At 42.7% G+C, this 25,759-nt stretch overlaps 1 protein-coding gene across 3 annotated transcripts in view; it reads right to left on the bottom strand.

The window, feature by feature from the left end:
- The window catches only part of Slc26a5 (solute carrier family 26 member 5), a 61,493-nt gene extending 36,690 nt beyond the window's left edge, over positions 1 to 24,803 (bottom strand). Inside the window, exons 1-3 of one of the 3 annotated variants that reach the window (XM_087659478.1) lie at positions 24,729 to 24,803; positions 20,308 to 20,415; positions 577 to 778 (exon numbers count right to left, since the gene is read on the bottom strand). In XM_087659478.1, coding sequence (XP_087515604.1) covers positions 577 to 728 — 152 coding nt within the window. In that variant the 5' untranslated portion in view covers positions 729 to 778; positions 20,308 to 20,415; positions 24,729 to 24,803. 3 annotated transcript variants of the gene reach the window in all.
- Between the last annotated feature and the right edge of the window lie 956 nt (positions 24,804 to 25,759).

Here is a 25,759-nt window from a genome sequence, read left to right as displayed (position 1 = left end):
GTAGATGTAAGGCACAGTCGCAAATCTATGAACCTGGTATGCTGGTTAGTTTAATTAAGCTAGCATAACTTAGAATCATCTGGGAAGAGAGTCTTAATGAGGAATTATCTAGATCTGATTCGTCCACAGGCTTGTCTGTGGGGAAGTTGCCTTGACTGTTAATGGTAGTATGACCCAGCCTGTTGTGGGACCATTTGCCAAGCCGGTGTGGAGGAGCAAGCTACCAAGGATCCACCTGTGTATCCACCCTCCGCTTTTGGCTGTGGATCGGATGCTTGCTACCTTGACTGCCTACAGTAATGGAACTGTAAGCTAAAGAACCCCTTTCCTCCCTTACATTGGTTTTTCCAAGCTGTTTTATTAGAGCAACAGACCTGAAACTAGGACCTGTGGTGAAATACACGGTGCTCACGTGACCAACCAAAACCCTGACAGCAGCTGAACCGCCCTGGGTGGCTCTGCAAACTGGCAGTGCTCCCCGTTTGTTCTTCCAGTTCGCCAGATAACCCTCCTTTACACACGTGACCTTGAGACGCTCGCACAAAACGCCGCGGAGGAGGAAATGGTTAAGCGTACGTGAATGCCTGCTTCAGCTTATCCCCGATGGAGTCTGTGACTTTGTCCTTGACGTGCAGCCTCTCCTGGAGGACCGGATGACTGAAAATAGGCCTTTCCACGAGGTACTTCTGGGTCTCTGCAGGAATTTCATTTTCTTCAGCATGATCCATGGTCTGCGGTTGTTCACCAACAGCAGGAGACAAGCATTTCTGGATGGCCACTTAGGGAGAAAATAAAAAACCCACTTTAGATGGTAAAGGCTGTCTTTTCCTCGGGAGGCTCTAGACTCTGAGGATTTCTCCGACCTGCAGAATACATCCCATATTGTTGTGCAGAGCTGTGCTCCCTTACAAATATAGTGAGCAAAAACAAATGAAAAAACAAACAAACCATGAACCTTATTTATTCCCCCCTCAGAGCAATAAATAGGTAACGTGTAAATGTTCAACAAGAGTTCATGTTAAAGTTAATGGCGGTCCTTCAATCCATTCCCCTAGCTCTGCATTAGGGGGAAGTGGAAGTCAGGCAGACTGAGCAGCTGTGTGAAACAGAAGGGATGATGGTAAGATTGTCCTTAAACTGACCTCACGTCTTGGGAGATAGTTTACCCTCTTTCTTAAAGTTTCATTTGCTATTCTGTTCAGAGCTGAGGCTTGTAACCCCATGGAGGAAGTCCTTGGTGACCTTCACAGTAGTCCCAAGTTAAAACCATCAAGGCACCATGATATTGTTTTAAAGTTGGCTCTGTTCGGAACAGTGTAGCAGATCGTTACCTTTTCCTTTGATACACACTGAAAAGCACTCATATAAGTAAAATATTTGCAGAACAAAACCCCAACGTGGTTGTATGCATGGACATATAAGAATATTCATAGGAGGGGCTGGGGATTTAGCTCAGTGGTAGAGCGCTTACCTAGGAAGCGCAAGGCCCTGGGTTCGGTCCCCAGCTCCGAAAAAAAGAACCAAAAAAAAAAAAAAAAGAATATTCATAGGAGAACTACAATAGTAATTGGAGAAATAGAAATACCTACTTGCATGTGATAAAAACACACACTGTATACATCAATGGAACAATGTGTACTAGCTAAAAGAAAGTAGCTATAGACACGTCATTGTCAATAAATCTCAAGGACTTACTTCTTAAATAAAAAATGAGACACAATGGGCATTTATATATAATAAAAGTGAGAAGATTTCAGCTGATGCAGAAAAATTAAAATATTCAAGTCTAGCCTGGCCTACATAGTATCAGTCTAGCTTGAGCTGCATGGAGTGATCCCACCTTTAAAAGAAAACATAGAAACCATTCCTGACAATGATAAAATTATAATCACAAGGAGCAGAGTGGAGAAAAGGGGAGTAAGGCTGGAAAGGGACAGTCAGGTTTTAAACAAACTGCGTCTGTCTGCAGTGTTTTAGGTTGTGACAGACTGGGAGGTCTGTGTCAGCCAGGCTTTCTGTCACTGCCATCAGACCCTCGAGCAAAACAGCTTATGGGAGGAATTATTTTTTAAAGTTTATGCTTTCATTTCATTGTAGCAGAAGGGTATGGTGGAAGAGAGTGGTTAGCCTTATGGTAGCCAGGAAGAAGGGAGTAAAAGAATGGTGTGGGGGTGAGAGGGAGGAGCAGAGGAAGAGGGGGGAAGGAGGAGGAGAAGGGGAGGAGGAGAAGGAAAGGGGAAGGGGAGAGAGATAAAAGACAGACAGACAGACAGACAGACAGACAGACAGACAGAGAGAGAGAGAGAGAAACGGAGTCCTTTGCAATCTTCAAAGCCATTCCTGGAGACCTGTTACCTCCAGCCAGGCTCCACTTCCTAAAGTTCCCAGCTGGGGGTCAAGTGGTTCACGCTGAGGGAGATAACTCCTATTCCTGTGACATTGGCTTGTGTTATCACTAATGAAAAGTACCCAGCAGCTAAACTCAGTGTTCCTGAGGTAAGTTAAGTTGGGGTTAAGTAAATATCTGGTCTTATGTGGAGTCCTGGGATTGTGGCTTGATAATTGTGGTCAGCACAGCCCCGTGATGGTGAGAAGTCAGGCTTTTAGGTTTTATGAAACTGGAATCACATCCAAGGAGGGGTTGTGCTTAAAACATCAGACAAAGACAAATACGTACGTTCAAGGGGATTGAAAATTCGGCAGGAACGTTGGCAAACACTTTGAATGCAGCAAGGGTTTTAGGGGAGTACCACCAGTGGGATGTTTTGGTTGCTTACAAAGTTTGTGTTGAAATCTAATTGCCCATTCAGGAGTACGAGGATGTGTGGGTGTTATGGGTGGTTGAGCTGCAGGACTCTGTCTTCATACATGGGCTTTGGTGTCCTTTGATGGAAGGAGTTTGCCTGCTCTCTGCCCGCTGAAGACATGGTTTGTGGTGTTTTGCTATAGCAACACAAATAAACCAAGACAAGAACAGTAACCCAGCGAAGGAGACTTCTCCAGCAGAACCAGTAATGATCACATCTTTTATTTGGGGTTAGCAAGGCTCCTGGTGGCCCCTCATCTGTGTGTGTTGTCTGTGGCCACTTAAGAAATCACTACGGTGACAGTGAGACACAGCAGAGGAGAGGACACAGGACCACTTCCCCTTCTACCTCTTCTGACGTTGTTTCACAGTGTAGCCCAGGCTGACCTTGAACTTGGAGGAGCCTGCCTCAGTTTTGCTGGGATCTCACCACACCCAATGATGTCCTTACAGTTATGTCCAAGTCCTTGAAACCACAGGAATTCTACATTTACCTGCGTTTCTGAAGGCCACTTACCATCCCCTCATTTCTCCTAGAACTTCAAATTTCCTTTTATTTTATAACCAGGTAGATTATATGCACATTGTAAAATTTCCCCAGGGCATTCAGGGGCTCAGGTCTTACTTGGCATTTAAAACACTGGCTTTGGACTCTGCTTAAGCCTGGAATCTCTTCAGTAACTTAAGAAAGAATACGAATACTGAAGTCTGGCCTCACAAAGGTAACTTAGAACTCAGCCAAGAGGTGGGTGCACTTCCCCCCACACCTCTCACTGTTTTGTGTGTGTGTGTGTGTGTGTGTGTGTGTGTGTGTGTCTCATGCAAGTGTGTGTGCCAGGTAAAATTATTAATTATTTATTCTAGAACATCCTTAGATGATTCAAGCAGTTCAGGTAGTAAAACACCAATTTACAACCTAAGACAGAGAAACAGATATGGAAAAGACTCTAAGAAAGGACAAGGGAACAATTTTTTGGCATTTAGGTAATTAACAGTGAAATTTAAAACCTGATGAGATTATTTTTAAATGGAGGCTTTCTAAGATATCAGACAATATAATCAATATAATATTGCATAAAAATAACACGATTGCTAAATGTAATTGAAACTGGTGTTGCAGGGAATTTTAAATACGGTAAGGACGTATGTTAGTAGTAAACACGCTTCCGAGCTTGCTGTTCGCCATTTTTAAAAAAAGTCTGGGGGCTGGAGAGATGGCTCAGCAGTTAAGAGCACTGACTGTTCTTCCTGAGGCCCTGAGTTCAAATCCCAGCAACCACATGGTGGCTCACAACCATCTGTAATGAGATCTGATGACCTCTTCCGGTGTGTCTGAAGACAGCTACAGTGTACTTATATACATAAAATAAATAAATCTTTTAAAAAAGTCTATGAGTGTTTTAATTTACCATGTGTCTGATAACTGTATAGTCACAGCATATATAGAGCAAGAATATACACATTGATAAACACATACCTATACATCGTGTATATGTGTGTATTTATATATACACACATACATATACATCATATATATCATTTCAATATCTTCTATTGTGTTTAAAAGAATACAGCCACAAAACAATATTTCAAACACTTTTTAACAATAGATACACTTTGGAAAGTTTTCCACTTTCTCTCACCTCCATTGTCTTCAAAATTAAAACACAAATTTGCCTGAGGAAAAGTGATATCCAATGTAATTTAAAGTCAAGAAAAGGAAAAAAAGATTCAGGGAAAATAAAAACAAAATATGTATATTTCATTTGAGTAATTTTTATTTGGATTCTAAGATGATAAATGATTTTCTTTTGTTATTATCTTTTGTTAAAATTTCAAATAAGGAGCTAACAAAATATTGATTTTATTTTACTTTTTTAAACTTCAAAATTATTCACCTAGTAATTTTGATCAGGTTAATACCTTGCAGCATTTGTGGCTTTTCTAAATGCATTTGTATGGTTTCCAAAAGCTTCCGTTACTTAAAATTCTGCCAGCACTTAAGAGGACACACAGCAGCTATGATCCAGACAGCTGTGGCTGCTTCAGGGATCTCACAGGATCAAGCCAGTCCACATTCTCGTGGATGGGGAGGAGCTCACAGCGATGCCCCCACTGCTGTGAGACAATGGTAGTTGATATTTATGCTGTCCTTGTTCAGTTCATGTTTGGGCAATCACGCTGGGTGCAGTTCCTGACGTTCCTAGAAGACACAATCTCACCAGAAACTCCCTGTTCCCCTAGCCTTTTCCAACCTCCTCTTCCACAATGACCCATATAAGCCTTAGAGGCAGAAATTGTGTGGTAGATGTCTGATTTGAGGCTGGGCTGCAATAAGTCTGGATTTTCATTAGTTGTGGTTTTCTATAATGATTTCTGCCTGGTTCAACAAGAATAGGTTTTTCTAAGGAGATTTAATCGAGGCGGTAAGATCCATCACAGATGTATTTCATAGCTTAGCCATTGGCTCGCTGAAAGTGTGTGTGTTTTGTCCAATATTTGGGACTACTAGGACTGGAGTGATTCGGAAGTGGTCATGCCCAGATGATTTGTTAAGGATTTGCATTTTCAAGGGTTGACATCCAGGATCTACTATAAGTTCTACATTCTGCATAGTATTGTAGGTACAGTCTAGTTTATAAGAAAACTGCGTGTCATGTTACATTTCTGTTGCCAAACCACGAGAGGTCCGGACTTTCCAAAATTTGCAAGCATTTGTCTCTGTTCCTGTCTGGAGTTTATTCATTCTGGTAGCCGTGTCTTTTGCAGTCATATCCCTCTGAATGTAGCTGTACAGTGATACATCTTGGTGTTTTCTATTCCCCCCCTTCTTCCTCTTCCTCTTCCTCTTCCTCTTCTTCTTCTTCCTCTTCCTCTTCCTCTTCCTCTTCTTCTTCTTCTTCTTCTTCTTCTTCTTTTCTCCTCCTCTCTCTCTCTCTCTCTCTCTCTCTCTCTCTCTCTCTCTCCCCCCCTCCTCCTTCCCCTCCCTCCCTTTTTTAATTTTGGGTTCTGAGACAAAGTTTTGTCTTGAGGACCATAATAGTCTCAAATTTGTGATTCCCTTCCATTTCAGGTTCCAGAGTTATAGATGTGTATCACCATGCTGGTTTGAAAATTACTTTTTAAAAAATTATGTCTTGAGGTTGTAATATAATTACATAATTTTCCATAAGTTTTCCTTCCTCTAAACCCTGTCATATACCCCTCCTTGATTTCTTCAAAAGTCATGGCCTCCTTTCTCATTAACTGTTTTATCTTTCTATCTATCTATCTATCTATCTATCTATCTGTCTGTCTGTCTGTCTGTCTGTCTGTCTGTCTGTCTGTCTATCTATCTATCTATCTATCTATCTATCTACATGTGCACATATTTGTACAAAACAACATATATATGATTATACAAATATGCATATATACATTTATACAAAACAAAAATTAATGTACACGTCTCTAAATTATTACATATATTCCTAAAACATATACACATAAATACACAAAAGCGACCTGCTCAGTCTGTATAACGTTACTTGCCTTTTGCTGTTTCTGTGTTGGGCACTGGAGCCCGGCTCTGTCTGTTACTGGAGTCAACTGGGCAGCTTTATCTACAGCTGCTGCCTGCTTCTATCACCATGGCTTCTCATCTAAGTGTTCTGGGAATCCGGCAGGGACGGGGCTTTTTAAAAGCTCTCATCTGTTCTACTGTGCAGTCAGCGAAGACAGAAAAATGCACAGCCTGTCGGCTTCACGGTTGGACAACCTGTGGTGGTTTGTTATGATGCCATGATGATCTTGCTTGTCTACTTGACAACCCAGGAGAGGCAGCCTCAACTGAAGAAGTGCCTCCATCAAAGCGACCCAGGGTCATACATGTCTGAGAGCATTTTCTTGATTACAAATTGATGTAGGTGGGCCTAGGCTGTACAAACGTGGTTGCTGAATGATGTGGGACAGGAAGCAAGCCAATAAGCAGCAGTCCTCCATGGTGTCTGGTTTAGTTTCTGTTCCAGTTCCCACCTCCTGGTTCCAGCTCTTGCCTCACTTTTCTCCACGATGGAAGCTAAACTTTAAGCTGAGGTTAGCCCTCTCCCCTCAAGTTGCTTTTTGGGCCTGACGTTTATCACAGCAACAGACAACAAATAAAACAGAATCCACTCTGGTGGTTTCTGTTTGGTGTCTGGTATGCAGGCTCAAAAATGCTTGTCAGATCCACGTGGAGATTACTCGCTTTGGTGGGTCTCGTTCTCCGTCTTTATGCTCACTTTTAAATTACGTTGTTAAGGTATGATTGAAATGCAAAGACTATGCGTAGTTAAGAAAGCCTGCATTTAGGGTAAGTATATATCCGTGAAACCCTCCCTATGTTCAACACCCTCCACACGTCTATGACTTCTGGGAGCTTTCTCTCGACATCTTTGTTATTCTGTGACAAGAGCATTTAATTAGATCTACCTCCTTCTTAACATTGTGAATGTGTGAGACCTCATTGCTAGCTGTGGCTACTGTGTGTTGCAACTCTTTGGAATTTGTTACTCCTGCCTGAATGACATTGTATTCCCTTTCACTAAAGCCTCCTCAGTAACCCCTGAGGGCAACCACCATTTCTGGTGGTCCCTGGCTGGCAACCACCATTTAGCCTCTCTTTCTGCTCCCTCGTCTCAAATCAAGGTTTCCAGAGAGAACACTCTAAGAAGAGAATTTGACCTTTTGCTCAAAACATCAATCCTTTTGCACGTAGACAGGTGTGAACAGATTCTGTGTGTGACGGTAGGGACATGGACAAGCAGGGAGCACCATCTTCGAGTCTGGAAGCTGAGTAGTTTTCTTTGGATTACAGGATCAGAGGACAGTAGTCTTAGGGCCTCTGTGCTGCTTAGTTTTTTAGACACAAACAAGTCACCTGGGGAAAGCGAGCCTCCATGAAGAATTGTTTCCATGGGATTGGCTGGGAGGCAAGTCTGTGAGGCCTTGTTAAGTAAGAATAGATCCTGGTGCTCTTTCTGTGAGAACCCTGTTGTAAACAGCCACAGGACGTTCAGTGTGCAATCATGGTGTCATGGAATCACGGCGTGTTTAATTTATACTTACAATGCTGCATCGAGGCTAAATATAAAGTCCAAAGGGCTTAGGATATAGTCTTCATAATTCAGCAATTGTCATCTCAGTAGATAAGAAATCTGGGGCTAGAGAGATAGCTCAGTGGTTAAGAGCATTGAGTGCCCTTCCAAAGGGCCTGAGTTCAATTCCCAGCAACCACATGGTGGCTCACAACCATCTGAATAGGATCTGATGCCCTCTTCTGGTGTGTCTGAAGACAGTGACAGTGTACTCACATACATTAAAAAAAATCTATATTTTAGGTGGAGGCTTACTAGGCTGCCTTGGGTGGTCTTGAACTCTTAGACTCAAGAAATCCTCTTGCTTTGGTCTGACACACAGCTGCTACTGTGGGCTTGTGCCACCGTACAGATTTTTATATTAAAATTTAATTGCCTAGTTACTTTTTTTTAAAAACCTGCTCTATTTCACAAGGGCTGAGATACTGATTTAAGTATTCATTTAAATGATGTATACTGAGTTTCTGATACTGGGTTTAAATATACTGAGTTTCTGTTTACATGTTAGGTTGTAACCTAGAACTTAGTTATACTTAGGGACTGGTAAGTTATCATTCATTGCTTTAGGACACATTATTGGACGCTTGCTGCATCAGCTTCCTTTAAACACTCCACTCAGGTGGGCAGGCCCATGGGAAGTGAAGAAGCACACAGGGATGGGCGGAAGTTTTGGGGCTGTGACCAAGAGGAAAAATCAAGGCTCAGGAAATGAGACTGATATTTTTTTTGGATATATAAAATGTATTCTATTTTTTTTATTATGCCCACTGTAAAAAGCTAGAAACTTATACTTCATCCATAAATTACACATATTATAATGTACACATAAATTATAAATGTATATAAATTATATATATATGCGCAATATACCCATACGTGGTCTATTTACATGGCCAAGAGACCATTTTGGCAGCTTTGATTTCTATCTTAGCATTGTATTAAAGTCATTTTGCTATGTCATTAAAGTTTTTATAGACATAGATTCTAATGGGAATATGACATCTTCTAGTATATTTACAATGATTTACTTACTCTGTTACTGATACTCATTTGGGTTTCTTCCACTATTTTGTTATTACAAATGGAAAAAAATTATATATGTATATATATATGTACACATATACGTATATAATATTTAAGCAGTGTTGACATTAATTATTAGTCATACTTTATATGAGCACACAAAACAGACAGAATTAAAAAGTGTGAAAAGTTTGTGTTGATGGGGGGTCTTATGAAACACACCAGTCAAAACCAGTTACAACCGGTAGCTGTTGGGAAACTTGGCAGAGTCACAGCAGTCAATTGTCCACACGGTCAGATAAAGTGCCTCAGGGTCTGATGGCCTCAGGACAGCTGGCATTGAGTTCGGTTTGTCTCAGCTCACAGACTATGCTCTTATCCTAACTGCCCCACCAACTGTGCCTTAGGCTGAGTACGGCAATGTTTATCTAGCATTGTTTACCTTATAGTGATTAGAGGTATATGTTCCCACTTGTCACGATTTATTGTTTATAAAGAAAAGTGGTTGGAGCCAAAAGAGAGGCTGGGCTCAAGGAAGATCTCAGGAAGGATTAGACTCTTAAGGAACTCTAGAATAACATATAACACAGAGGGCAGCTGTAGGAACCCACCCTTTAAGTACAGGGCAGTTACAGCCACATAAAGCTGACATCTTGCAAGACTTATCTTCCAGCAAGAATGCTTGAAATGCCGTTAATCTTAACAAGACAGTCTATAAATCTCGCAGGAAGGGCCAGAGATTCAAACTGGGGCTGAATTTAAATGTCAGATACTTTAAGAAGAGAACATTCTCCAAGTGAAAATGGAAGGAGAGAGACTCTGTGGGCTAACCCAGCACCATTTAGTCGAAAGAGCATAGACTGGATAAAGCTGGCTGCCCGTTGAAGGAGCGAATGATGAAGCCACTACACCCTTCCTCAGCTGCTGCTCTAGTCCCTAAAGTAACCACTTTTATTACTATAATTTTTTTTTTCGGAGCTGAGCCGAACCCAGGGCCAAGCACTCTACCACTGAGCTAAATCCCCAACCCCATTATTATAATTTTTTTGATCAGTTTATTTTCATTATTATCTGTGGGCATTGAGGCTTGAATCTTGGGCTTTGTATGTGCTTTTTACTTTGCCTTTTATTTTGAGGCCAAGTCTAGCTATATTGCCCAGGCTGGCCTTGAACTGGTGATCTTCCTACCTCAGTTTCCCAAGTAACTGGCTTCACTGGCCCTCATTCCAGACCAGTCTCTGGCAGGTGTGTACTTGGTAATATAGGGTGGGATTTGGTGAGGTTGTGCTGTGTGTTTAGGTTTTTCTCTCTGTATGATAGATTGTAGCCCAGGTTAGCCTTAACCTCACTCTATAGCAAGGATGACCTTGAATTTTGTCTCCTCATGCCTCTGCCTCACCCCACCCCCAGGAGATGCTGCCTGGTTTATGTGGTGTTGGGGAACCAAACTCGGGGCTTCATGTCTGCTTGGCAAGCATGCTGTCAGCCGAGGTACAACACTTCCCAAAGCTCTCCGTTCTTGATTTCACATCTTAACGCTCACCCAATCGCTGTGACTGATTTCCAGATCTCTATGGCTGGGTATGGTGGCGTGCATCTACAGTTAGTTGGGAGGGTCAGCAGGAGATCCCTTGAGCCTAGGAATTGGAGGCTATCCCAGACAACACAGTGAGACTTTATTTCAGAAAACAAAACTCCAGAATCAAGATCCATTGCCCTAAGCAGTAAAATTGCACATATTTAAACAGTTTATCAAATTTAGACTTTATCTGTGAATGTTCACCATGAAAAATGAATATTTAAATGTGTTTATGCACCCATATTTTCGCTAAGTTACACCTCTATGTTTAACTTATTTACCTATATAACCAACTAGGCCAATTCTTTCTTCCTAGTCTCTCTTCTGGAATATTTTTTTCTGTTTGATTTAATAAGAATGTGTCTTTTTTATTGGATTATTTTTTATTTACATTTCAAATGTTATCCCCTTCCCCCCACCCAATCACTTACCCCTTCCCACCTCCCCGCCCTGACATTCCTCTACACTGGGGGGTCCAGCCATGGCAGAACCAAGGACTTCTCCTCCCATTGGTGCCCAAAAAGGCCATCCTCTGCTACATATGCAGATGGAGCCATGGGTCAGTCTATGTGTACTCTTTGGATGGTGGTTTAGTCCCTGGGAGCTCTGGTTGGTTGGTGTTGTTGTTCTTACGGGGTTGCAAACCCCTTCAGCTCCTTTAATCCTTTCTCTAACTCCTCCAATGGGGACCCCTGGAGTTTCTATTAGACATTTGTTGAAGCATATTAGTGTATCTAGTTCTTTTGTGTGTATATGTGGTATCTCTCTCTGTGTGTTTGTGTATGTGTGTGTATATGTGTATGTGTGTAAACAAGCACATGTGCATACATGTAGAGGCCCATGCAGGACACTGGGTGTCTTCTATTTCTCCTCACCTTATTGCCTTGAAGCAGAGTCTCTCACTGGATCACAGCTCCTCCATTTTCACTGGGCGGTCCGACTAGTGAGCTCTCTGGTTCCACCTGTCTCTGACACCTCGTGTTGAGGTTGCAGGCACCTTCAACTTTTTGATGTGGCTACTGGGGATTCAAACTCAGGTCTTCATTCTTGCAGAGAGAGTGTTCTTTCCCAATGAGCCATCTCCTCAGCCTGTCCCCGTGTGTCTTTGTATCTTTCAGATCTCCAGCTTTTAATGACATTGATTTGATCCTAGTTAAGCTTTCTCAGATTCAGCTTTTGCTTCACTATTTTTGGCTATGTTATTTAAATAGTAGATTAATTAAAACACCTTAGGGCCAGCAAGCGTGATAGCTTAGTGGGTAAGGGTATTTGCCTGAGTTCGGTTCTAGACCCACAGCTGAAGGGAAGAACTGATTTCACTAAGTCGTTCTCTGATCTCTACACTGGGCGCTGTGGTGCTCATGCTCCTAGTGCCCCAATGTAATAATAAAGTTTAAATATTTCAAATTAGTGTTCACATTTTAATTATTATACCTTTTTGAAATAGGCTTATTTAATTTTCATACTATCTGATTTCCCTCGTTATTTTATTTATTTTTTAAGACAAGGTCTCTCTGTAGCCTTGGTTATCCTAGAACCCATTATATAGAGCTGGCTGGCCTTGAACTTACAGAGATCCCCCTGCGTCTGCTTCCAAAGTGCTGGGATTAAAGGTATATGCCTCATGTCTGGCTCTCTCTTTTTATTTATTTAACATATTTATCATTTTGTTCTTGTATTTCCATTTTTTTTCCTTTCGAGACAAGGTCCCTGTAGCCCAGCCTAGCCTTGAACTCACTGTGCATCTGAGGAGGGACTAAAACTTACAATCTTGCCTCTACCTGTCAAGTGCTGGGAACACAGGTGTGTTCTACTGTCTCAGATTTATGTCATGCTGGGCCTGAAACCCAGGGCGTCATACATCTTAGACAAGTGCTATGACAAAGGACCTATATCCTTAACCCTTTGTATTGTTATGTATCTGAGGCTGCCCTTGAACTCTTAACCCTCTTCCCATAGTCTCTTGAGGGATAGGATTAAAGGCATATACTACTATGCCACCAGGTCTTTCCAATTCCCCCCCCAACAATTTTTTTTAATTCATTTTATATCCAGATCACTCCCCCCTCCCCAATTCCCAGTCTTGCCCTTACAAATCCCTCTCTCCACTGTCCCTCCCCGCTCCCCACTGGGGCACCATGCCTCCCTGGGACATCTAGTCCTAGCAGGCACATCCTCACCTAGGCCCAACCAGGCAGTACAGGTAGCGGGAAGGGGAGCCAATGGCAGGGAGCAGAGATGGAGATAAGCCCCACTCTACTTGTTGGCTTTCTAATGTTTTAACTTCTCTTTTCTTTCTCCCCTTCTTCCTTCCTTCCTTCCTTCTTTCCTTCCTTCCTTCCTTCCTTCTGTCCTTCCTTCTGTCCTTCCTTTCTCTCTCCCTACCCCTCCTCTTTTCCGTCCCTCTTTTTTTGAGACAAACTCTCTCTCTCTCTTCTTTCTCTGTCTCTCTCTCTCCATCTTTCTATCTATGTATCTATGTATCTATGTATCTATCTATCTATCATCTATCTATCTATCTATCTATCTATCTATCTATCTATCTATCTATCTATCTATCTATCTATCCTAGAACTCACTATGTAGACCAGGCTGGTTTCAAACTCACAGAGATCCTCCTGCCTCTGCCTCCTGAGAGATTAAAGGCGTGCACCACTGCATTTTAACTTTTCTTATGACTGCTTTCCTAGCTGATACTCCCTTAGACTTGACTGGTTTTTCACATTGTGAACACATCTGAAATAAGAAGGGGAGTGGTTCTCTGGGTGTTCATTCCTGTGTGCTTACATTTTGGAAGCATCCCTGGACTCTGTGTCTTCCCCGCCAGGGTTCTGGAGGACTTATTGGCTGTTGAGATTTAGATGTCAAGCATTTCCTCTAGCAAAGACTCACGTGTTGAAGGATTGGTTCTCAGATGGTGGATCCAAACATTGGGATTTACAGCACTTTTACTGAATTAATCAATGGATTCATAAATACATTGCTGGATCCATAACTTGATCGTGTCAGTGGACATGTTAGGACCCTTTAGGGGGGTAGAAGGAATTAGATTACTGGGGGCATGTCTTTGGGGGCTATGTCTTATGCTGGAACTCTGTTTTCTCTCTCCCTGTTTTCTGTCCACCGTAGATGACCCTGAGATTCGTATAGGCTCTGCCTTGCCACGCCCATGCTTAGGAGTGACAGAACCAAGTCACCAAGAACCGGTATCTCAGAAACCATGAGTATTAGCCAGAGTGGACACAGACTGAGACAGTTTATACTGGACCTCTACACTTCTATTTAGCAATTGCTTGAGGTTTCTGAGCTGTGGCAAAAGTGCCATTTTGAAGTCAACTTTATGTGTAGTACAGGCCTGGGTTTTTGTTTTAAGTGAGTTTGTTTTTAAATTCTCATTCATGGCCTGGAGAACTTGCTTTCCTATGTAGTTACACAGTTTCCCTGGTTTTGTGTTGATAGACTTGAGAGGTCACCAGGCTCTAGGCTGTTCCAGTGCTGTAATCCCAGTTCTCTGCCTCCTGTGGCCTTGAGTCCGTGTTTCCTTTCCAGGTGTGGATGGGATGGTCACCTCACAACACCCTGTGTCTCATAGAGGAGCTCCTCTGGGTCATGCTGAGTATGGTGCGTGCCTACTGTCCTTTTCATATAGTTCTCTGCATTCTTGTAGCATTGTGTATTCCGAGATTATTCACTTAAACACTTTGCTGTATGTCACCATTTGTGTGTGTGTGTGTTTGTATGGGATGGGGGAGCTAAAGGAATCAGCTTAGCCCTTGGTGTCCCTTATCTTCCAGTTACTATGACTGTGATTACTGTCCATTACTAGTTTTATTATTAAATGGGATTTGTTTAATTCCTAGTCATTCATCTTGCATCTTAAGCCAGGTGTCTATTGTTTTGGTTTTGAGGTAGGGTCTGGTTATTCTGCCCAAACGGAGCTTGAATCAAACCCTCTTGTTCCAGCCTCTTGAGTAGTGGGATTTGTGGTGTGCACCATGGTGCCCAACACCCGAGCCTGTGAAACGATGTCACCATAGGACACATTCATTGTATTTGGGGGTTAGGTCCGCCATTTTTAACTCCATCATCTGCCCTCATTTGGGCACAGCATGTCCTCAGACCACTGTTTCCGGAAGTGCCGCCGGAAGTGGATGAGGTGCCTTTCACTGCCTGAAGATAATAGCTTCACTTCACCTTTACATATAAGCGATGGTGTTACCGGCAATCGATTTCTATGTACGAGATCATGCTCCCCAACAAAACTGAAAGAATTCATCCCACAGGATCCGGTCCATTCCTGAGCAGCTTCCAGCCAATCCTCAGCAGACAAGTTTGGCTTCCCCCCTCCTGCCCCCCCCCCCCCGAGATAAAGCTCCAGTAGTCTACGCCCTGACTTCGAAACATTCATCTCTGCATGTCCAGACCCCTGTTTACATTAAAATGCTAAGAAATATAGTTATAATCACCTCCTCTTCCATTTCCTCCATCCATCCCCTTGGTTGCTTCCTACTCCCTCTGAGACTGATAATTACAATAAAGGAAAAGAGGCAATCAGTCTATGTGTTTATATATCTATACATCTGTCTGTCTACTTACAACGTGCTAAGTCCATTTTATTTCTTAGTCAACTTCTTCCCCTCCATTTGTTTTCTCCTCCTGAAGTTCTAGTAGATTGACTGAATTGTTTTCCTTTTAACCTCATTCTTGCCTATTCTCGGCATTCTTCATCTCTTCGTTAGGTAACTTGAGAGATTTAGATTTTTAACTTGACTGGAGAGATGGTGCAGACCGTAAAGGCATTTGCTGCTAAGCCCAAGGACCAGGGCTGGAACCCACATGGTCAAAAGAGGGAGTCAGCTCCTGCAGACTAAACCTCCTCAGGAACCATGACCCATATGTATGTGCACACACATACACGTACAAAATAAATAGCAATGTAAGAACTTTTCAAATGTACACTTTAGGCTAAGAAATATTTATTATTACTATTGTCAATAGTACTACTATTCCTATACTGCTAGATGGAGGTCTTGCTATGTTGAGCAGGGGTAATAAAATGTTATTTTATTAATATGTACAAATTTGTTGTAATATATTTGCTTTATTTTTTAATTTCTTCTTAATATTCTGTTTTTGCTGTTTGTAAGGAATATATTTTAATTATTCTAATGGTACCCAGATTTTTTTTATTGGATTTTTAAAATTTCATTTCAAATGTTATCCCTTTTCCCGGTTTCCTGTCCATAAACCCCCTATACAATCCCCCTTCCCCCTTCTTCTATGAGGGTGTTCCCCCACTCAAATGCGCACCCCTTTCCACCTCTCTGCCCTGATATTCCCCTACACTGGGGGATCCAACCTTGGCAGTACCAAGGGCTTCTCCTGCCATTGTGCCCAACAAGGCCATCCTCTGCTACATATACAGCTGGAGCCATTGGTAGCCAGATTTTTTTAAAAAAATATTTTCTTTCCCTTGAATTCTCTTCTGTCTGGCAACAGCATGGTTTCTTTTGATGTTTCTTTTTTTTGCTCTATTATGTGTCAGGTTCTTCTTGTTTCTACATTTTCTTTACAGGTTAAGGATGTCACAAACTTTTTTTTCCCCTCCCCACCCCCCAGAACTTTTTTTTTTAACCTAACTTGAGCTGCCTTCCTCTACTATCTAATCTTTACATACTCTAGAACTAGGTTTTTCAATCCCCAAAATGAAGGCTTTGTGCACAGAGCAGACCTTGTACACAGCTAGTTTCACATTAGAGTAAAGAGGCAGCCTTCTGGGCAGGGCTCACCCTCCTTTTGAGTGTTGGACAAAAGTGAAACATGATTGCCTCCCTGTATTACATGTGTATCCTATGCCCAACAGATCCAAGCAACCACAGATAGAACAGACGTGGATGGCAACTGCATCCTGAATCGGCTGACCTCTTTCTTATCATCTTCTCCAAACAACTTTCTAAAGAGCATTAACATTGCATCAGATATTATAAATAATTTACAGAGGACTACTTAAGGTATTTGAAATGATGTGTGTCGATTATATACAAATATTTGTATAAGATACTTGGGTATCTGTGGATTTTGGCAATTAGGGAGGGGGTACTAGATATGATCTCCATGAATACTGAGGGCCAATCGTACCCTGCAGGCTTCACACCCTTATGAGGAACTGGAGTTCACTACAACTAACCCACAAGAACTTTGTCACATCTCTTTGCTTTCCGACACTCTATTCATGAATGTTTTCCATTTTTGAAGGGTCCGTGCTTGCACTGTGTGTGTGTGTGTGTGTGTGTGTGTGTGTGTGTGTGTGTGTGTATGTGTATGTGTGTTTTCCTTGAGAATCTCTGGCTTCTTTGTGGTTGTCCTTTAATTCTTCTTAAAAATATACTATCTTTAGTCTTTGAGAGTTTTGTACATGTGCACAATATATTTTGCCCATATTCATCCCTTCTCTTCTCCCTTTATTCCTGTTGGATCCACCCTACATGCAACCCTCCTTCTGATGTATTCTTTTCCCCTCGTGTGCTCTAGTGAATCTATCTGTCATCTATCTATCATCTATCTATTTATCTATCTATCATCTATCTATCTGACATCTATCTCTTTTATAATCCACCGTGTCCAATTTATGCTTATCATTCACATTATGTGTGGGGACCACCCAGTGGTACATGCTTGACCCTCCAGAAGCCCATACCTTTAAAGAAAAATAACCCTCCTTCCTTTAACTGTCGGTAGGGTCTCGTGGCCTCTCTCCTGACTCATGCCAGAATGTTGACTGTCTTATCTTGTCCAGTCAGGGACAGCTAATGTGAGTTTATGAGTGAATTGGTCCAGTCATTTCCAGAGGACATGACTTTTGCCCCAGTCCTCCCCGACCTCTGACACTAATTCTTGGTTCTGTTTTGTAACGAACTTGCTTCTAAACACTTTTCTATGTCATTCTCTTCAAAGATTTCCCTTTGTGCATAACTTTACAGCCATTTAAATGGAGTTCTGGGGCAGAAGAAAACAAATGCCTGTGTTACTCTCTTACCGTGAGCCTTTGATTTATTACTGTCTATTTTGCATTCTGAGCAGGTGTATGTTAAAATTTACCAAATGTACTTTTTGCCTTGGCATGTATACACATATAGGGAAGATGGGTAAGTGTTTACGTTAAGTGGCAGGGGAGGAGGTACTTTGCTCTTTTTGTTGCTTTGCCGCATCTTCTAGCTTGTCCACAGTAGAAACTGCTGCCTAATTACAGAATAACAGGTGTTAAGGGTCAGGACAGGAGCAGCGGATGCTTTCTGTTTTCCTTTCACAGAATTCTGCAGATACAGGAGTCTTCTGGCATTTGACATTAAATTCAGGGGTGACAGACAGAAACTACTGAGGCTGACAAGATTTCATGATGCAGCAAAGTGACAGTGGGGATGCAGGTGAGCCCGGATGACCTTCAGGAAAGCAGGGACGAAGGAAAGAGGTATTGATGAGGGTGTGAAGACCAGGGAAATCTTGTATATTGTTGGTAGGGAAAGTAAGTTGGGCCATTTTAGGGAACAGAATAGAGCCTCCCCCCCCCTCAGCTATAGATAAGAACTAGCATATATGCTAATAACTCTACTGACACAATTTCCCAAAGCAACATGGATCTTGCCATTGTAGTGCTATCTATAAGAGGCAAGACATGGAAACAGCCTGATGTCCATGAACAGATGAACGGACAAAGGAAATACGGTGTGTACGCACAATAGAACACTACTCTTCAAAAGGAAGGAGATCCTGTCATTAGTAGCAAACACACAGGGACTAGTTGAGAAAAATTTATCATTTCTAATTATTTCACAGCATTTTATTATTTTGAATTAAAAAATTGAAAAGTAAAGTAAAGATAATCTTAAGGACCAAGACAAACTTTGTGCAACCTTAAACACGTTCGGTATATGGGAGGACAAATGCTTGCACAGACCCATGTGAATATGCCCTTGAGGTTAATAATCATAGGGTTTCCAATAAAGTTATGGTGACAAATCCATCTTTTCCTAGTGTCTTTGTCCATCCCTTGATTCAGTGTAAGCAGTTGGTAAAGAATCGATTATGAAATGGTGACACAGCTTATGCTCGAAAGTACGACATCTCATTAGCAAGAAGCTTATCAAATGAGTCCAGTCCTGGACATGTCTTTAATGGTGGCTGGAAGGGTGGAGGAGGGCAGGTCCTATAGGCCTTAGGTTTCTGTTTTCAGCTAAGGAACTTTACTGCAAGTCAATTCCCACTCCAGAAAAAAAAATCCTCTAGCCCAAGACATTCTCAAAAATTAACTAAGTTCCTGGGATTGGCATCTGGGTCAGATCAGGTGTATCTAGGTCACCAGGTCACCCATGGAGCTACTGCTCCACACTGTGTAGGGAAGCCCATGAGGAACAGAAAGGATCCCGAATCACAGACCCACTTTTACCAACACAGGTGGGATGGGAAGCTGTAGGACAAGTCAAGGGGAGTGGGGCTGAGGGGTAAGAAGTTCAATATGGTTCCTTGCCACTTGCTTACCGCCTCTTTCCTCTGACAGTTCCTCAGCTTGCCTTTTGTTCTAACCCTAGCCTGAGTCTACTATCTACACTTTTTCCTGTATCCTAGGTAATGTAGGAGTAAAGAGAATGAAAAGAATGAGTCACATTGTCATAAGTTATCTCTAAATCAAACGATAGTTTTTCAAGAATGACAGTGACAGAAATTACAATGTAACGGCAAGAAGATCAGGTCCCGAGTACTAAGTAAGGTTAGCAACGGGCTCTTGTTTTCCTGCCCTAGTCCGGAAATTCAATAGCCTCTGGCTACTTGAGAAAGGTGTGAGGATCAGTTTTTATCTCTGCCTGGACACAGAAACTCACATTTCAGCTACTGTCGAGATGATCTCTTTATTCCTTGCTGACACCTTTCTTCCCCACGGCACAATTGCTGATCACTTCTCCGAAGTTTCAAGAGGCTATTAAACACTGGCATGGATACCCAGAGAAGAGATGTTATCGTCTCCCGGGGCCTTTCAGAACAGCTGATCAACACTGATAGGCGAGAGTTTCACCCATCCAAAGAGATAGGAAGCCGAGAACGCAGCAAAGCATTGTGGGAGTAGAGAGGAGGCAAGGCACAGTCTTGTGCCTGGAGATACTGAAGCGGGGCTGGACCACGGCTGAGAGGTGCATGTGCATGTGTGTGAGCATTTGTTGAGCTTGGTGCTGCTGCAGACTGGGTATAATGGAGGTTTGAGGACTTTTCTTCTATCCACAAGGACACTATGTCTGGCCAGTTGGTAATCTTCTGTTTTGACTGAAGGAACTTCAAGGAACTTTTCAAAACTAGAGATACCTGGGTTGCCAAGCCAATGAGCTAAAAACATTTGCTTTAAAATAATGTTTTTATTTGAAAGCAAACTCCTAGGCAATAGAAGCACAATGGGATTCCCCATACGTGGTTGAGAGCCACTGGTCCTATTGTTACACACAGAATTGTGTTTTACCCAGTGCACACGCCTACTTAGCCATGGCCTCTGAGGATTTACTCATCCGGTGACTTCTACTCATGAGATGCTAGCATTGACCGGGAGCCACTTACTTGCCATTAAGAATAGGCTTAAGTCAAAGCTGATGGATCTCTAAAACTAGTTAGTCTGATCCCAATCTAGCTTAAAACCTTCCTTCCAGATTGCGTCTGTAGTCCTGGCCTACAGAAAATGTAAGGCTGTCTTTGGTTCAGGCATGATCTGACCTGCTCCTAGGTATCCCAGGAGGGCTCTTACTCACCTAGATCCAATGTGTAGCACAAGGGGCAGGGGATGACCACGCAGCCAGGAGCTCCAGGCACAGGGCCGTACACTGCTGAGGGCTGGAAAAGGGACAGTACGCCCTTCCCTACGCAAAGAGGAAAGGGAAATTAAACCAGTATTTTCTGGTTCATTCTATGAAGGAAATTACATCCGTAATATTTTGTAATTGTATCCCACAATTTCTTAAAATATTTGTTTATTTGTGTGTGTGTGGGGGGGCATGTATACCATAGTACACACCGGGAATTGTGTCTGTGTGTGTATATATCATAGTATACACCTGGAATTGTGTGTCTCTGTGTGTATATATCATAGTACACACCTGGAATTGTGTCTGTGTGTGTATATATCATAGTACACACCTGGAAATGTGTCTGTGTGTGTATATATGATAGTATACACCTGGAATTATGTGTCTGTGTGTGTATATATATCGTAGTACACACCTGAAATTGTGTCTGTGTGTGTATATATGATAGTATACACCTGGAATTATGTGTCTGTGTGTGTATATATATCGTAGTACACACCTGGAAATGTGTCTGTGGTGTATATATGATAGTACACACCTGGAATTATGTGTCTGTGTGTGTATATATATCGTAGTACACACCTGGAATTGTGTCTGTGTGTGTATATATGATAGTATACACCTGGAAATGTGTCTGTGGTGTATATATGATAGTATACACCTGGAATTATGTGTCTCTGTGTGTATATATCGTAGTACACACCTGGAAATGTGTCTGTGTGTGTATATATCATAGTACACACCTGGAATTATGTGTCTGTGTGTGTATATATCGTAGTACACACCTGGAATTGTGTCTGTGGTGTATATATGATAGTATACACCTGGAATTGTGTCTGGGGTGTATATGTCATGGTATATACCTGGAAGTCAGAGGACAACTCCAGGGAGTTGATTCTCTCTTTCTACCATGAGTCCCAGGATCAAATTTGGCTAGCAGGCCTTGGGGGCAAGCACCTTTACTCACTGTACCATCTTCTCAGCCCTTGACATTCATAATTAACCCATTCCCTCCCAAGACAGAATTACTGCTATTACAGTGGTTTATATGACATGATACTTGCATGATATATAAAAAAAACCCAACATGAATATAAAGAGAAACTGTGTGTATGTGTGTGTGTGTGTGTGTGTGTGTGTGTGTGTGTGTGTGTGTTACTGTGCATCAAACCCAGAGTTCCATACTGGTTAGAGAAGTACATCTGTAGTTCCCTTTAGTTATTTTAAGTCAGGCTTTTTTTTTCTTTTGTTTCGGAGCTGGGGACCGAACCCAGGGCCTCGTGCTTGCTAGGCAAGTGCTCTACCACTGAGCTAAATCCCCAACCCCTAAGTCAGGCTTTTCTAAATTGTCTAGATTAGCCTCAAACTTGTGATAGTTGTGTCTCAGCTTCCAGTGTAGCTGGGCTTGTAGGCTTGAATTAGCAAGCTACTCAGCCACTCTGATATTCATCAGGACAGACCTTTGTGTGAGGAATAATTCCCTCAAATGGAGCATCAGTACTGGGAACAAATCTTTTAGGGAGCATTTTTTTTTATCCTCGAGGAGAGCAAAAGAAATAGAAAACTGAGAGCGCTGGTTGTGGTGGTGCACAATCTCAGTGCACTGGGACCTGAGAGAGTTGGATAAGATGCACACTCAAAGTGCGCTGGGACTGGAGGTAGCAAGACGATGAATTCAAGGCCTGCTTCAGTTACACAGTGAATTCAAGGCTAGCCTGGGGTACATGAGATCTGGTGAAGGTGGGGTGCTTTTAACCTAAAAAGTGATCTTGCTTTAATTAAAAAAATGTATGAGTCTTTTAAGTCTCTCAAATGACACAGCTGGCACACCTCATTCATAAAAGACATTCTCGAGAGGTTAGATCGTTCTGTTTCACAGCACATTAACTCAGATGCATTTCGTTGGCTTACCTACATCCCGGCTGCACAGCTGTTCCCCTCCATCTATTTACTCTCTATTTGATGTCCCATAACTTGGGCATCAGGAGTTTTCTGGAAGGTATGCCACACTTTGAGTGCCCGCACAGTTTCTTAGAGATAAAGTCCCGAGCATTGCTAGACTTTGAGAAAGGTTTGCCACCACTGGGTTTTTCAAGGGTGACTCTGGTGTCTACAGTGGAAGATTTTACATCCAGAAGACTGAGAACATAGCTCAGTAGAATGCTTGCTTAGTATATAGGAACCTCCGGGTTTGATACCGAAACCTGCACCTGCTGATCATAGCAGCTTACCCCTGTCATCCTAGTATGTGGGAGATATAAGCAGGTGATACTTGGCTATGTATCTGGAAACCAGTCTGGGCAACATGAAACTGTGTCTCAAAAAAAAAAAAAAAGAAAAGAAAAGGAAACATTTCATGAAATCAAAACTTAGACAAAAAATATAGGGTAGAGACCCTGGAAGATTAAATGTATCCATTTTGACTTCGTTTCAAGAGTTCACTAGTTAGAAAGAAAACAGAGTAAAGCCAAGCAAAGTGAAGCCAAGGGAAGGAAAAACAAGTTCCTTATGTCTCCTCTGGATCTTAATCATCTTGATGGCAATGCAAACACCAGGGTATGTCCTAGAAAACTGCTTTCTTTGGAACCATTGCCACTCGCAAGGGCAAAAACATCATTGCAAGATGGATCGGAACGTCCAGAAGGCATTGCAAATGAGCTGAAGATTGATTGGACTGTCTGTCAATCAAAGTGGCTGGGCAAACTTGCAACCACGCCTTTCCATTCGGCTAACAGGGGAGGTCCCAGTCTTCAGCCTTCAGCTCTTAGCAAAGCGTCTATGCACAGAAGACACTGAGGTACTTGGATTGAGCCGATTCTTTTGGTATCACTCATAAATTAATGAGGACCATGTAATTCTGTCTAGTTTCAGAGTAGTTAAGGAGAGAAAAAGGCAGTTCTGTGCGACAGAATGGGGCTCCCGGTATTACGTAACAGACCAGAAAGCAGTCCAGCAGTGCACTTAAGGTATCAGCCTCACTTAGGAATTCCTTACCCTTAAATTTCTTTCTGTTGCAAATTGGTTTGACTTTCATTTTCCCTCCTTGCTAAGGTATTCTGATACAAGGCAATTCTCTGCTCCCATACTTAGACGAATGGGCTGGTGGAAGTGTATTTTAGCCAGGGCTGCAGCTCAGTATGGGGACTTGCTTGTGCTAGATCCTGAGTTTTGGGCCCCCACCCTCCCCATCCCCAGAAATTCAAATTTTATTTTTTTAAGCGTTTAGATTTCCTATCGCATATTTCAGACTTGCTTCCATTTTCATGCATGTCCCAGTACGAGGGCCATGGGACTCATGCATCCCAGGACAGCAACGAACAAACCCCAACACATTTGTAGATGTTGATATCAAATCATAATGTCAAATATTGGACACTCCTGGTAGATAATTCATTGATATCCAATACATACAGTCCCCCTTTTCAGATAGGAAATAACTGAATCTTTCCCCAAATTGCCGTTTTTTGGTTGTTGTTGACTTTATATTATTACTACTATTATTGCTATTATTATTACTATTATCATTAGTTCTAGTTCCAGCAGTATCACAAGCCTTCTCCCAGGTAGGAGTGCGTCTCCCCATCTCTCTTCATGTCGGACCAGGGCCAGCAGATCCTGGCAGTTTTTCTATCTTAGCATGCTGAGTTCACCAAGAATGTCAAGTTTGCGTCTTGGGCAGAGATTGGCTCATGGGTAAGTTAAAGGGAGGCAGAGTAAGCACCAGTAAAGTTGGTTGAACACAAAGGGCTTCTACTAACTACAAACACCGCCGGGACCCTACACTAAAGCACCTGCCATCTAAGAGATTCGGTGAGCACAGGGTTTTTGGGCAGGAGACCAACACCATATTTCCTAGCAGTCCTAACTAGGAAGTGGAAAACTGAGGTTCAAGCTTTATTGAGCGTTCAGCAGGGGGCCCATTCCTGAAACCCAGGAACCCAGAATAGGCAGGTGCTAGCAGAGTTCGCCCAACAGGAGGACTCTGAGTCGCCAGAGAGGAAATGTGTGGATTCAAAGAAGCTAGGGCTAAGAGGGTCCCTGGACAAAGACAGCTCAGGGCGTCCTGGAAATGACGAAATCAAGGCGAACATCAAAGAGACCTCAAGTGGTCCCTCCAACCAAAGCGTCCCCAAGGAGCTGACAGAGGGAAAGGGTCTGAAGAAGTTTGTTGGATGAAAGCGATTCTTGATAATCTTATCCTGCACGGTCTGGGAACGGGATGCTGGATGCAGGCAGTCAGGTCATTATTGGGAGAAGAGAGCAAGAGGGATAGACCCATAGGAGAGGTGGTGAGAGTCAGAATGCAGGGTCTGGTGGGACGGAGGCCCCTCCAGAGCACCCAGGACCCTGGCTGCCCACGTACTCACCGGCCACCAGCGCTGCCCCGGGCTGCGCTGGGCGGAGCCGCCACTGCAGTGAACTCCACTTCACTGTCCTGGTGCGAGCTCTTGGAGGAGGAACAGGTGGCTCAGAAGGTGGTGGAGCTGTAACTCGAGACCGCCCCGCCTCAGAGCCCGGGATCCTGGCTTCCCTGATCTCCGCAGGTCTCTCAAACACCTAGAACTTTCTAAGATGCATTGGGAAAATTAGATTTGGGTAAAATTATCTGCAAGGATATGGGTGACTGGTCTGACAGTCAGCTCTCATTCCGACATGGCTGGCGAGTTTGTCAGGGTAGATTTGAATAGCTTTGAGGAGGCTGCAGTAGCGTTCAATAGAAAGTGTGGTTTGGTATTATGTAAATGAAAAAAATATGATCATTAGCTGACTCGGGCATCAGACAATTATAAATTTTAGGGAATGCTGGGTGACAATTGAAGGAGTTTTTCTTTAAGCTTTGATCAGAACTTTACTTGTGAATAGTGACTCCTGTGCACTTAGCTGCCGGTGGTTCTTACGAAGGCATTGGAATTAGAATTTATGAAGCAGCTGTTCTGTTTGAACCAGATTACCTCGTTACTTGGTACAAAGAAAGAAGGCGAAGAGAAAGGAGGGGGAAATAAATGCCGTTTAACTTCCAACAGCTAGGATTTGGGAGCCCTGGCGAATGCCAGCATCCACAAGGTGAGGGATGGAAACGGCTTCAATGTACAGCTAAGCTAGACCTGCTTCTATGGTTTAGCAAGACTTAGGATTGGTTCATCAGAAAACCCTTTTTTGATTTGTGCATTCTGCGCCGCTCGCTGTAGTGGCCTATGACCAACCGTGGCAGTCCTCTTGAAGTTGAAAAGAGAAGGGGTTACTGTGATGCTCACAAGGAAACCAGCCTGACCAGCCAAGGCCTGTATGAGAGGAAGGGCTGCAGATCCTGCTTCACAGGAAGAGAGGCCCCTTGCTATTCGGAGTAGTGGAGTCTGGGCAATGTTGTAAAACAGGTTTTTTCCCCTTAGGCCTTTGG

The sequence above is a fragment of the Rattus norvegicus genome, chromosome 4 (genome assembly GCF_021556685.1).
Source record: "Rattus norvegicus strain SHRSP/BbbUtx chromosome 4, alternate assembly SHRSP_T2T, whole genome shotgun sequence".
Classification (NCBI taxonomy): Eukaryota; Metazoa; Chordata; class Mammalia; order Rodentia; family Muridae; genus Rattus; species Rattus norvegicus.
This window is presented reverse-complemented; position numbering and strand designations above follow the sequence as displayed.